This window comes from Delphinapterus leucas, chromosome 4 (assembly GCF_059928025.1).
Source record: "Delphinapterus leucas isolate spDelLeu-1000000601 "Yukka" chromosome 4, BTC_Dleu_Yukka2, whole genome shotgun sequence".
In the NCBI taxonomy this organism is placed as follows: Eukaryota; Metazoa; Chordata; class Mammalia; order Artiodactyla; family Monodontidae; genus Delphinapterus; species Delphinapterus leucas.
This window is the reverse complement of record NC_143132.1, coordinates 119,432,003-119,446,082: the sequence shown is the minus strand read 5'-3', so window position 1 is coordinate 119,446,082 and position 14,080 is coordinate 119,432,003. Positions and strand designations below refer to the sequence as shown.

The window sequence follows — 14,080 nt, the reverse complement described above, 5'->3', positions numbered from 1 at the left end:
TGTGCGGGTATCTCTGGTGTTCTCCTTCTTATAGTGGCACTAGTCATATTGGATTAGGCCTCACCCTTATGACCTCATTTAACTATTTTTCTCTCTTTTTTGTTTTTTACAGTAGGTCCTTGTTGGTTATCTATTTTAAATATAGCAGTGTGTACATGTCAATCCCAAACTCCCAATCTGTCCCTCCCCCCAGGTAACCATAAATTCATTCTCTAAGTCTGTGAGTCTGTTTCTGTTTTGTAAATAAGTTCATTTGTATCATTTTTTTTTTTAGATTCCACATATAAGCGATATCATATGATATTTGTCTTTCTCTGACTTACTTCACTTAGTATGATAATCTCCAGGTCCATCCATGTTGCTGCAAATGGCATTATTCCATTCTTTCTAATGGCTGAGTAATATTCCATTGTATCTGTGTACCACATCTTCTTTATCCATTTATCGGCCCATGAACATTTAACCTTAATTACCTCTTTAAAGGCTCTGTCTCCAAATACGGTCACATTGAGGCTTAGAGCTTCAATGTCTGAATTTTGGATATACACAGTTCTGTCCATAACAAAGTATGAACGCCTTGTGTATAGAAACTGCCAAATTGTTCCCAGTTGTGTGAAGTTTTATGTCAATTTAAATAATTGAATAAATGGAAATAGCACCCGTTACCACTTCTGCAGCTCTCATCCTTCCTGTGAGATTTACTCAAGGATTCAAACCTTCTGAGGGGAATTGGATCTAATGAATATGAAATACATGACCTATAGTATAGCCCCTAAACTTTTTCATTTTCTTACCAAATGAATTACTTTCAAAATAGCTGTGGATGGATGGAAACAAGTTTTAAATTAAACCTTATCTCTCATACCTTGTCTGAGGGAGTGCAAATTGGTATAAACATTATGGAGGGTAATTTGACAATGCTGATTAAAATTACAGAATCATACAATCTGAATCCTGAAAATTCATCTGAAAGCTATAGCTGTACATGTATGAAATAACAAATAGGAAAGGCTATTCATTGTAATGTGATTTGTAATCGCAGAAGTTTGGAACAAATGTCCATTAACGGGGACTTGATTAAATAAAATGTGGTACATGCACACAGTACATTATTATGTGTCTGTAAAAATGAATGAGGAAGCTCTCCATAGACAAATGTGGAAAGAAGGCTCTCAGACATTACTCAATGTACATAACGAGGTATAGATATAAGAGAAAAATATATTCGTGTTTGTTCATGTGTATTCACATGAAGAAACTCTGCAAAGACACATAAGAAACTAATCAAGGTGGTTCTTTGGAGTTAGGCATTGGGACTTGGGAATGAGGCTCTTAACTTTTTCTTGATTTTAGAATAATGTGAATATATTGCTGATAGAATAAAATTAAGTGTATGATCATGTTTTGATTTTTTCCTTTTTTTTTGAGTCCTAATGTGCATTTTCTCTGCTCTTGCTTTTTTGGGAATTTTGACTTTGTTTACATTTATGCAGTTGTTCATAAGATTTGTTAGGAAGTAAAACATATATACAGCCACTATGTTCCATTGCTATTATTAAATACATAGAAAAGAGTATAATTGCAAAAGAGATTGCCCAGACTTTTTTTTTCTTTTTAATTTGCCGTGTTCTGAATTCTTTTGGCCATTACCTACACCAGGACATTTTTTTTTTTTTTAAGAAGATGTTGGGGGTAGGAGTTTATTAATTAATTAATTAATTTTTGCTGTGTTGGGTCTTCGTTTCTGTGCGAGGGCTTTCTCTAGTTGTGGCAAGCGGGGGCCGCTCTTCATCGCGGTGCGCGGGCCTCTCCTGTTGTGGAGCACAGGCTCCAGACGCGCAGGCTCAGTAGTTGTGGCTCACGGGCCTAGTTGCTCCGCGGCATGTGGGATCCTCCCAGACCAGGGCTCGAACCCGTGGCCCCTGCATTAGCAGGCAGACTGTCAACCACTGCGCCACCAGGGAAACCCCCCAGACTTTTTTTTTTTTTTAATACAATTTTTGCAAATCCCTTGATTTGCAAAATCAGTGATTGGCTTGATTTAATTGAATAGTCTTTTCAGATCACCGTGGCTATTCTTCTTTGACAGTACTTAGACTAGTTTAAAAAAATTTTTAATGTCTTTGTTTATTATGATTAAAATGCTCATACATGATTGCAAATAAGAGATCTTTTAAATATTAAACAATCTACATAGGTAGGTATTTTGTGCCATTGGTGCAAAGACCAAATATTGATTGAGAAATTTAAAATTAAACAATTTGTTACTCTTGGCTCCGTGTTTTCAAATAGCTGTTTTTTTGGTGAATTTTTGCATTTAATTCTCTGGACATTCTGCAAACTTTGCTTAAAAAAGAATACTATGAAGTTGTTGTAAAAAAAAATAAGGTTCAGCCTTTTTTTCTAATTACTATAATTTTTATTGCCATATTACCTCAACACAAAACAGACTTTTTCACTGTACCTCAATCACAAGGATCAAGGGATGCCAATTCACATTAAAAAAAATGTTTACCAGCTTTTCGCCCTGGTAGATAAACTTGGCTAATTGCTTCCAACTCCGTTCCACCCTATAGACTAATTGTTTATTGAGTCATGAGCATTAACTAAGGTAGTGATTCTTATTTTGCTGCAGCAGGGTAGGTATTTTATTTCAATCACGGTTGCCACTGTCTGCTAACCTTATTGAAGGTATTTGTTAGAAATTGTTGTCCACATCCTGTTATTAGAGAATTTCCAGGGGACAAAATGTGATGCTGTGATAGGATTCTTGGAAATTCCAAGAGGTTTTCTGTGGATTCATTTAGTTTTTAGATATTACTCAGTCCCCTTCCTTCTTGTCCCTTTGTCTTTCCTTTGTCCTCTTTTAATTTGGTTAATATGAAAATGCCAGTCATTCACAGGAAGCTCCCTTTGCTACTTTGTTCCATTCAGAGCAAGCCACACTAGCTTTCTCTTTCTAAACACTTGTACTCATGAAATTGGCAGCCCAATCAAAAATGTTGAATATTTAATTTAATTGAACCTTTTGTAATTTTCCATTTAAATAAATTAGATTTCTCTAGACTTTTTTTTTTTTAAAGCACTGAGTGTAAATACAGCGTTTCCTTTCCAAATCTATGTGCTATTAAAATGAAACAAGAAAAAGAATGATTACTGTGTGATTGCCAGGTTCTGATCTTGTATGCAGCACCTCTCAGGAAAAAGATTCTCTTCAAATGGGTGTGTACTGTGAAAAAGGAGAGGTTCATCTAAAGATGAAAGCAGAACCCATTCTCTTGAAATTTATTCAGGATATAATGAATTTTATCTTACAGGGATTTTCAGAGACCCTTCTTGTTCCCTTGAACTACTTGTTAGTAGTGAAACAAAGGTGCTGTGGGAGTTTCTGCATTATGTTAGTGTAAGGAAATCGCAACTCTTAGCTTCAAGGACTTAAATTCCCGTTTTATTTTCCAATGGGCTCTTTGAAGATTTTCTGTTAAAACAATAAAAATAAAATACTGATATGTACATTACTAACATTCTTGCTTATTGTCTTTAAACTCTGTTTTCTCTTCCACAGATTGGAGCTTATTTTAGCAGCATATTAGCTGAGAAACTAAAGCTTAACACTTTCCAGGACACCGGAAAGAAGAAACCACAAGTTAATGCTAAAGATAATTATTGGCTGGTTACTGCTCGATCCCAGAGTGCGATTCATAGTTGGTTCTCTGACTTAGCAGGAAATAAACCACTTGCTATTTTGGCAAAAAAGGTATTAAGTATTTCTTGCATTGTTTTAATTGAGGCCTTATAGAAATGAAAATATTTGAGATAATGTTCAAGTATACATTTCTTTTCCCCAATTCTCTCCAAAACTCAAAGTCTCAATGGCAGGTATCCTGCACTAGGTGTGTGCTGCACATAGGCTGTTTCCCCTTCATTTTGATGGCATGTGGTGCCTAGGACATCTAGAGACCTAAACATTCTACACAGGAAGCTGTTTATGTGGATATTAGGTAGACAGGGTTTTAAAATCAAAAACAGGCAGTGAGACTTCATTTATTTCTGTTACATTTTCAGTTTTTTAGGTCAGGATGTCCAAATGGGTTAAATAGAAATCCTTGCTTTAATGTTATTTCCTTGTCTTGAAAAGTACCCATCCAAATTCTTAAACTAACTCTTCTTCCGAACAAGTGAGATAAAAGATAGTGATTCCGTGTGTGCTTGAAAACCATCTTTGAAAAAGTTTCAGTACAAAATGGGCAGGTTTATTCATAGCTCCCCGCTTTTTTGAGGAGGGGGAGGGAAGGGAGGGTTCTTTTAAAAATCTTTGCCTTTGATCATTTTCCTCGCGTGGGAAATACTGCACAGATTCAACAATCTTATAGTCCCAATAATACAAAATGTCTTTTGAAATTTAGATGAGAGCCAGAAACCTCCCTCTTAGTCTTGATCTCTGACTTCTTACACACCTTTCAAATAATCCCCAGGTCTTTCTCATCTCCCCTGAAACCCTTTAGTTTTAGGGGAGCCCATCTTCTATTCTTAAGTTTTCACGAATGGCTTGGTGCAGGCCCAGGTTAGAGGAGAGCTCCTTCGTGTATTTGCGTTTTTGTTTTCTAAAGCACCTCTTCGAAAATAGTGCCTGTAGCTCCCGTGGGCTTTATTTTGCCCTAGTGTCAGAGCCTTGCGTTGCCTTTCATAGATGTTAGTGCTTAAAGGCAACCGAAACCCTTGCAAAGCAGACGATCAGCGTAACCCTCTCTTGCTACTCAGGCAGTGCCTGTCTCAACACAGGCTGGACCGCATAGCATTTCTTTTCCATTGTTGACCGTTTACCACGTGTTCCCACTGTGGCCTGGGAATTGTATCCGAAGGCTGCAGAAGTCGAAGGCCGTCCTTCAATATTTGATGGCTTTCTACTAAAAGTTCATACCCTCCATGTTGGTTAGTACTTTCAACTCCTATGTAGCCAGCCTGACATCTTTCGTTTTAGGTTTGCCTTTTTTGTAAGCTTTTAGAATGCAGTTTTTTTTTTGGGGGGGGGGGATATTTCCTGAAAGGGAATACTCATGAGGAATTGATGCCGTTGCTTTAGGGGTGTAATGGTCTCTCATCTTTTAAGAGGGAGATGAATTATGGTGCAGTGTATTAGCCGTTGTTCTTCTCTCTTTATTAGGAGCTGCCTCTGGCCAAGTCAGGTGTCCCTCAGGTAAGCCCTGACGTTAATTCTTTGCAAAGTTAAAGATGTTTTCTTTGTCAAACCATTGAATATACTTTGAAGTATTCATTTCTTGGGCACTTCAAGAGTCATTCCTTCCCATCCCTTCCTCAGCATTTCATCTTCTTGAGGTGGCAAAAACTCTTTAGAGTTGGGTAAAAGATTGCATCCTCTGCGTGCCCTTCATATTAGAAAGTTTAAATACCTCTTAATTTCTGGTATTTATCTGCAAGATGGCTTGATGTAGAAGACCTTCCTTTTCCTGCTGAGATCCTGAGTCATCTTCCAGCTCTGATCTAGAGTTCAAAATAGTTTCCTGTATGGGATGGATCAGGTTTCTGGACCTGGTTTTCCGTTACTATAAAGCTCCACAGCACTCCAAGTATTTAGCCACAGAGAGGTCAACAATGGCCTGTAAAAGGCCTTTTAATCCAATCGCGGTCATAGTTAGATTTGGAAAAGGAGACTTCTTGCTCCTGGGGATATCCTTTTAGCTCTTGAACAGTTCACTAAGAATGATGTGTTCACTTCTGGTGACTTTGATTACTGTGGTCTCTGGAATTTCCATTTGCCTCTCCCACTGCTTAGCAAACAGAGGGTGCTGACAGAAAGGAGAATACAGGGAGAGAAGCGTTGCAAGGGCAACCCGTTGGTGGATGGGAAACCATGCTAGGTGTCTTAGTTTTCTTCTGGTACTTAGATGCAGTTCCACCTTGATTGAGAAACCAAACAGCTGCCCAGTGCTTGCCTAGGTTCAGCTACAAGTTGAAGTCAGATGGTTTCTTGGCTGAAAATGGAATCCATCCCTGTAGGAAGTCATACTTCAGTCAGTGTAAACATATTTTCCTTCCTGAGTTGGCCCAAACTGTAAATGTGACAAAACCATCAAAATGTGTCTTCTTCCTTAATTAAATAACTTTCTTCACATATGTTCTTCTGAATTCGAAAGCCCTTGATTTGAGCCAACCCTTTTTCTTAGGGCTCTGCCAGCAGGGACAGTGAGCTAGAGGTTTGCCTTATGCTGTTCATGTAAGACTCAGCTTTGTTTGCTGTTTCGTGTAAACATTTCACATGCTCAGAATGCTCCCCCCATCCCCGGCCGTGCCTTCTTGTCAAACGCTGTTCAAAAAGAAATCCTTTAGGCTTCTATAAAGATGCTATTGGTAATGTTTCTTTGGAGATGCTAACTTTACTTTTTGCATTTGCCTGGTTTTTAGGCCTTGATCTTATATATATTCTTCTGGTACGTCTGGCTGAGAGAGGGAACCTGACCGTGACAGCTAAAATGTAACTCCCTGATACCATACTGTGTGTTCTAGTGAAAACCAGCAGCTCCGGCCTTGAACTGACTATATAAGACTGTGCTTTTCTTGTCCCTGGCCTAAACGACAGTAAACCCAGAGCCTTGTGCTCCGTGAAAGATGTGCCTTGTAAGCTAAATTTTCAGGAAATTTTCTAGGTAAAATGTATCACCGTGATCCACAGAGAGGAAGTTTTATAGCTTTAGCCTGTGTCACTTTCACCTCCCTTTTATATAGTTATGTGGTATGCCGTGTAGTCGCCTTTGTCATGGGGGAGGTTATGTTCTAAAGTCAGCAACCAAGGTAGGAACTGTACATGATCAAAAGTCTATTACATTGCCCGTAAAATGCAGTATATGGACACACTGCATCTCAGTGTTCAACCAGGCAGCTTTTCTTTATCGCTGGAGCCGCTTGATGTTTCTTTGGGAAGAACCAGGTGAAATAACGTGTTTTAAAGAGCTGGGTAACAAAAAACACTTACTTTAAAATTCTGGGATCACACTTTGTTCCAAGACTGCGAATAGTCAGATTTGTAACATATGTATAATGCAGAAAAATCCACCGGCTGAACCATTGGCTAACTAAGAGAAAAATGCCATGCTATATGAATCAGTTAGCTGGTTTGAAGCTTTGATTTTCAACACAAGATCGAGCAAGACTTCGGGGCATAGAGACCAGGGCTAGTGATGTCCATGGTTGTGGGTTTCCAGAATCCTCTTAGGAGAGAGTCAGGTCCATGGCTTGAGAACACATTGGGGGGCAGGAAGAAATCCTTGGAACTGGAACTGGCAACAAAATGAAAGTTGTTACAATTTTGATACATGTAATTCTTTTGCTTTCTCCTTCTCACGCCACCGTGAGGTGGCCAGGGTCGGTATTATCTCGTTCATAAATGAAGAGCCTGGGAGTCATGGGTTTAACCACCACAGGCTGGGGCCACGACTGCAGCACAGGGGTGCTCATTGCTGGGGGCGGGGGTGGGCACGGCCTGCTTCTCCATCTCACTTTTCCCATCCTGCTGCATTGCAGCCAACATCCTCTCTGTCCGCTGAGTTACCCTGTATTCGTAAATTGGGTAGCTTATGTATAGATTAATGGGCTATTCCTAGGATATTTATGAGGAATTCGAGAAGACTGGATTAACTCTTTCGAGCCATTCAGCAGAACATTGAGACACTAATTTGCTAAATAGTACCTTTGTGGCCTGGAAGAAATAATTAACTGCCTCAAGTGCCCACTTTCAACCAGTGAATTAATTACCCAGCTGTTTCTAGCTCCGTGTTTATTAGGCAGATTCACTGATCCATCATTTTAGCCTCTATGTAAAATTTTGGTCTAAACGCACTTTTAGAAGCTTTCTGGAAATTGTTATTCTTATGAAATGTTACAATCAGAAAGCTTTATACAAAAATGTTCTTTGATAAAATGTAGAGTGGGGATAGCTTTTACTTTATCTGTCCCTTCCAATTTTGAGATATAAACTCCTTGGAGGACTGTCATGAGATTATTTTCCCTATTTTGCTGATACAACGAGTAGCTTTCAGCATCTGAGAGTTTGAAAATAATTTGTTTTTATAAATAAGAAAGCACAACTGATAAAACTGTTGCCAATGTGCTAAACATAGTTTTGATTCTTTTTTCTTAAAATTCGCTTAAAATTTTTTTTTAAAGTGGCACGTGCCATTTAAAAAAAGGATATAGTTTTTCATAGCCAGCAGGAACTTAGAGTCTCTTTCTCTTGCTTCCCCTTTCTTTAGGTTGGCCTAGCGATGAACATGATAAGTGATTGTTATAAATATATTATTTCTTTTTAGGTTCCCATCCTTAGTAAAAAAGAAGATGTTTTTGCATATTTAGCTAAGTATTCCGTGCCAATGGTTCGAGCAACGTGGCTGATCAAGATGACTTGTGCCTATTATTCTGCTATTTCTGAAGCGAAAATTAAGAAACGTCAGGCTACTGATCCCAATTTGGGTAAGTGAGACAGCATGATACATTTTACATTACCCTGTAAACACTTGTTGCCTGCACCTTCCATACCCATCCCAGAGAGGTGAGTCCCGCGAAGGTCCATTAGTGAGGGTAAAAGTCGCTTGAGGTGTGGATGGAGTGCCGGTTCTCTTCACCCAGGCACAGATTCCTCGTTCCTGAGTCAGCAAGTCCTGTTGCTTTTACCTCCAAAATGTGTCCTGTGTCTGAACACATCACCACCACAGTTCCTGAAATGCTGCTTCAAGCTACCCCCTCTCTTGGCTGGAGACAGTGGCAGCCTCCTAACTGGTCTCCCTTTTGTTCCTTAACGTTCTGGTCTCTCCACAACCGCCACACTGATTGTTCAGCCTAAATCAGATCATATTGTGTCCTTGTTTATAACTTTACAGTAGTTTCTCATTACAATTAGAATAAAGATCCACATTCTTTTTTTTTGGGGGGGGGGTGGAGGTTTAAATTTTTTATTTTTATTTATTTTTTTAACATCTTTATTGGAGTATAATTGCTTTACAATGATGTGTTAGTTTCTGCTGTATAACAAAGTGAATCAGCTATATGTATACATATATCCCCATATCCCCTCCCTCCTGCGTCTCCCTACCACCCTCCCTATCCCACCCCTCTAGGTGGTCACAAAGCACCGAGCTGATCTCCCTGTGCTATGTGGCTGCTTCCCACTAGCTGTCTGTTTTGCATTTGGTAGTGTATATATGTCCATGCCACTCTCTCAGTTCGTCCCAGCTTACCCTTCCTCCTCCCTGTGTCCTCAAGTCCATTCTCTACATCTGCGTCTTTATTCCTGTCCTGCCCCTAGGTTCTTCAGAACCACTTTTTTTTAGATTCTGTATATATGCGTTAACATACGGTATTTGTTTTTCTCTTCTGACTTACATCACTCTCTATGACAGACTCTAGGTCCATGCACCTCACTACAAATAACTCAGTTTCGTTAAAGATCCAGATGCTTGCCTGCAGCTCCATCCATGGTCTGCCCCCTCTTTCTGCGATGTTCCGGCCACACACCCCTCCAACACGTGTACTCCTTCCTTTCCTGGGCCCCCCTCTGCCTTTCCTCTTCACCCTGCACTTGAGTTGCTCTTCTCTAGACTATTTGCAGCCTCCTCTTCTTCACTGAGGCTTTGGCTCAAGTGTCATTTCCCCAGTAGGTTTTGCCTGCCCACCCAGCTAAATAGCATTCTCTCTCTTTTTCACCTTTCTTCCAGTTATGTTCTCATGTGTTGTTATTTTATTCACAGCACGTTTCTCTGTCTGAAATCATCTTTTAAGATTTTGTGTGCGTCATCCTCTCTCTCGGTCTCTCACACGCACACGCACGTGCACAGACACACGCACTGGTAGGTATTTGTTGAATGAACTGAAGGGAAACTACTTTCAGTCAGAGTTTCTGCTCTTTTGGTGACTAGACAGTGACTCCTTGAGGCGGTGCTAAAACATGCTTGATAAAAAGTTGGATGCTACATTAGAACTGTGCACAGAGAATTGTATATAAAGCGTCCATTTAAAGATTAGGTTTACAAATAATTCTTTATGACATGGAAACGTGCTTATGGTTTTATAAGGCAGACCCCCAACTGCAAAGCTCTTAGGGGCAGGATGGAAAGCACAAATGTCCTCCACTGCCAGGAGGCACCCTAGGGGAGTGAGTCAGGGCGTGGCGCATTTGGGAATGGAAAAGGGGCCTCCACGAACCGGAGAGTGGGGACATTCTAAAAGCATGAACACAGAAATTCAAAACAAAAAATGGCCTGATTCCATGGCTGCCACCTTTGAGTTCAGCATTATCTCATGTGTGTCAAAATAACAAGCAAAAATGAACTGTACTTAAAAAACAAAACTGTGTAGTGTATATATATAAATGTCAAGAAAAAAAAGGGAGGAAATAATCCACAAAGTTAACAGTGGTTGTCTCTGAGTCTCTTTTCACAGTAGTCTTGTGTTAACTATGTGTCTGATTTTTTCATCAGCTTATTATTTTATTGGGGGAAACAAAAGAAGTGTCCCTTTTTCATTACTAAAGTAGTTATGTTCTCATTACAGTATTTTCAAATGGTGCTGAAGTAGATACAATACAGTGTATAAATTTCTTTTCTCCCTTGTCCATGTTTTCCTTCTTGAACTTTCCTTCCTTCATATACAGACACATATGTGCAATTCTTCTTTATCTCGTTCTCTCTACCTGTCTATATCTATCCGTGTATCTATTGCATTTAATAATAATTCTCCCCATAACCTGGATATCTAGTTGCTTCTTAGCCACCTCTACTTTGATGACGAATAGGCATCCGAAACCTGATGTGTATCAAATCAAAGTTGATTTCTTACCATCCCGAAACTTGTTCCTTCCTCAGACTTCTCCTTAGTAAATGTTATACATAGCGATCAGACGGATAAGGGTAAAAGACATATTGTCATTCTGGGCTTTTCGCTTCCTCTCGAAACTCTGCATTTACTCCCTCAGCAATCCTGTTAACTTTACTTTCAAAATCGAATCAGAATCCAACAAGGTATTCCTGCTCCCGCTGCTGCCACCCTGGCCCAAAGCACCAGCAACCCCACCTTCGCCTGTGCTTTTTATTGCAGGGCCTCCAGCGGACCTTGTTTCTCTTCTTGCCCCTCTAATGACAACTTTCTAGCTTGTGGTCAGAGTGATCCTGCTAGGACATACATCATGGTTCACGCCTGTGCTCAGCATCCTGTCACGGCCGCCTGTCTCTCTCGGGCATGTGCCTCAGCCAGCACCAGCAGCCCGTATGCACATCGTGACCTCAGGCATTGACCCGTGGCTGCCACTCTCCCTCTCGCCCCCGGATATCCCCCTGGCCTGCCCTCTCCCCCACTGCTGGCTTAGCTCACAGGGCACTTCCTAAGAAAAGCCTTCTCTTCACGTCCTGCTTCATTTTTCTTCATAGCTCTTAATGCCATCTCGTTATATTTTAATTTATTGATCACCTATTTCTACTGACTCTGAGCTGTACTGATTCTTCATGAGATATTTTGTCAGATTTGTTCCGTGCTGGATCTCCTAGGACAGTGCCTGGCGTACAAAAGATGCTCAGTAGTTTTAACGATAAATACATGAACAGTTAGGCTTGAAGCGTTTGTGTGTATGTTTGTGCATATGTGTGCATGCTTTTTTTTTTTTTCCATTTTCTAATTTGCTCCAATTTGTAATTCTTGAAACCTTCAGCATTGCTAGCTATAACGGAGAGACTACTCTCCATTCCTTAGATGCTCTTCATATTTTTTGGTAACTTGTTCCTGTTTTCCTTGATATTCCATTTAATCTGATTTTAACTGTCATGAAAAAAGGTGGTCATGCAGGAATGATTCTGCCAAATGAAATGTAAACAATTTTAGGAAAAGTGAAAGTCTGATGGACACTCATGATTTGTGAAGAACACGTAGTTAAGAGTTTTTAGGCCTCCCAGATATGAATGCATCACCAGGACTGTATGATTTCCTCTACCAAATGGACGGAAGCCTAGCTCCAGTGTCTAGCTCAGGACATCATGGACTTCTTGTTGCATTCATTACTTTTGCTGTTAATTTCCTTACCAGTGTGATCAGTTGGTTTCGGGAGGGGATTATTTTCTAACCACCCCCCCAAGCTCAAATTTCTATTATCTGCACACCCACAACAGAGAGTTGATTAGGTTCACCCACTAGCTGTGTTTTCTCTTGTTTCATAAGCCACATAACACACGATTCCATTTTTCGGCTCAGTTTATTTACAAAGTATTACATGGTCTTTATGATTATTCTTTTTTTTATACATCTTTATTGGAGTATAATTGCTTTACAATGGTGTGTTAGTTTCTGCTTTATAATAAAGTGAATCAGTTATACATATACATATGTTCCCATATCTCTTCCCTCTTGCGTCTCCCTCCCACCCACCCTCCCTATCCCACCCCTCTAGGTGGTCACAAACCACTTAGCTGATCTGCCTTCGCTATGCGGCTGCTTCCCACTAGCTAGCCATTTTACGTTTGGTAGTGTATATATGTCCATGCCACTCTCTCACTTTGTCACAGCTTACCCTTCCCCCTCCCCATATCCTCAAGTCCATTCTCTAGTAGGTCTGTGTCTCTATTCCTGTCTTACCCCTAGGTTCTTCATGACATTTTTTTTCTTAGATTCCATATATATGTGTTAGCATACGGTATTTGTCTTTTTCTTTCTGACTTACTTCACTCTGTACGACAGACTCTAGGTCCATCCACCTCACTACAAATAACTCAATTTCGTTTCTTTTTATGGCTGAGTAATATTCCATTGTATATATGTGCCACATCTTTATCCATTCATCCGATGATGGACACTTAGGTGGTTTCCATCTCCATGCTATTGTAAATAGAGCTGCAATGAACATTTTGGTACATGACTCTTTTTGAATTTTGGTTTTCTCAGGGTATATGCCCAGTAGTGCGATTGCTGGGTCATATGGTAGTTCTATTTGTGGTTTCTTAAGGAACCTCCATACTGTTCTCCATAGTGGCTGAACCAATTCACGTTCCCACCAGCAGTGCAAGAGTGTTCTCTTTTCTCCACACCCTCTCCAGCATTTATTGTTTCTAGGTTTTTTGATGATGGCCATTCTAACCGGTGTGAGATGATATCTCATTGTAGTTTTGATTTGCATTTCTCTAATGATTAATGACGTTGAGCATTCTTTCATGTGTTTGTTGGCAATCTGTATATCTTCTTTGGAGAAATGTCTTTTTCGGTCTTCTGCTCATTTTTGGATTGGGTTGTTTGTTGTTTTGATATTGAGCTGCATGAGCTGCTTGTAAACTTTGGAGATTAATCCTTTGTCAGTTGCTTCATTTGCAAATATTTTCTCCCATTGTGAGGGTTGTCTTTTGGTCTTGTTTATGGTTTCCTTTGCTGTGCAAAAGCTTTTAAGTTTCATTAGGTCCCATTTGTTTATTTTTGTTTTTATTTCCATTTCTCTGGAGGTGGGTCAAAAAGGATCTTGCTGTGATTTATGTCATAGAGTGTTCTGCCTATGTTTTCCTCTAAGAGTTTGATAGTTTCTGGCCTTACATTTAGGTCTTTAATCCATTTTGAGCTTATTTTTGTGTATGGTGTTAGGGACTGTTCTAATCTCATACTTTGACATGTACCTGTCCAGTTTTCCCAGCACCACTTATTGAAGAGGCTGTCCTTTCTCCACTGTACATTCCTGCCTCCTTTATCAAAGATAAGGTGACCATATGTGCGTGGGTTTATCTCTGGGCTTTCTATCCTGTTCCATTGATCTATCTTTCTGTTTTTGTGCCAGTACCATACTGTCTTGATTACTGTAGCTTTGTAGTATAGTCTGAAGTCAGGGAGCCTGATTCCTCCAGCTCTGTTTTTCGTTCTCAAGATTGCTTTGGCTATTCGGGGTCTTCTGTGTTTCCATACAAATTGTGAAATTTTTTGTTCTACTACTGTGAAAAATACCAGTGGTAGTTTGATAGGGATTGCATTGAATCTGTAGATTGCTTTGGTAGTAGAGTCATTTTCAGAATGTTGATTCTTCCAATCCAAGAACATGGTATATCTCTCCATC

General features: G+C 39.8%; 1 protein-coding gene across 1 annotated transcript in view; it reads left to right on the top strand.

Annotated features, from left to right (window-relative positions):
• Positions 1–14,080, top strand: part of MED12L (mediator complex subunit 12L) — a 359,593-nt gene that overhangs the window by 32,742 nt on the left and 312,771 nt on the right. The window contains exons 3-5 of the mRNA XM_089910995.1: positions 3,566–3,757; positions 5,165–5,197; positions 8,325–8,484. Of these exons, the coding sequence (XP_089767121.1) occupies positions 3,566–3,757; positions 5,165–5,197; positions 8,325–8,484 (385 nt within the window). The remainder of the gene's footprint in view (positions 1–3,565; positions 3,758–5,164; positions 5,198–8,324; positions 8,485–14,080) is intronic.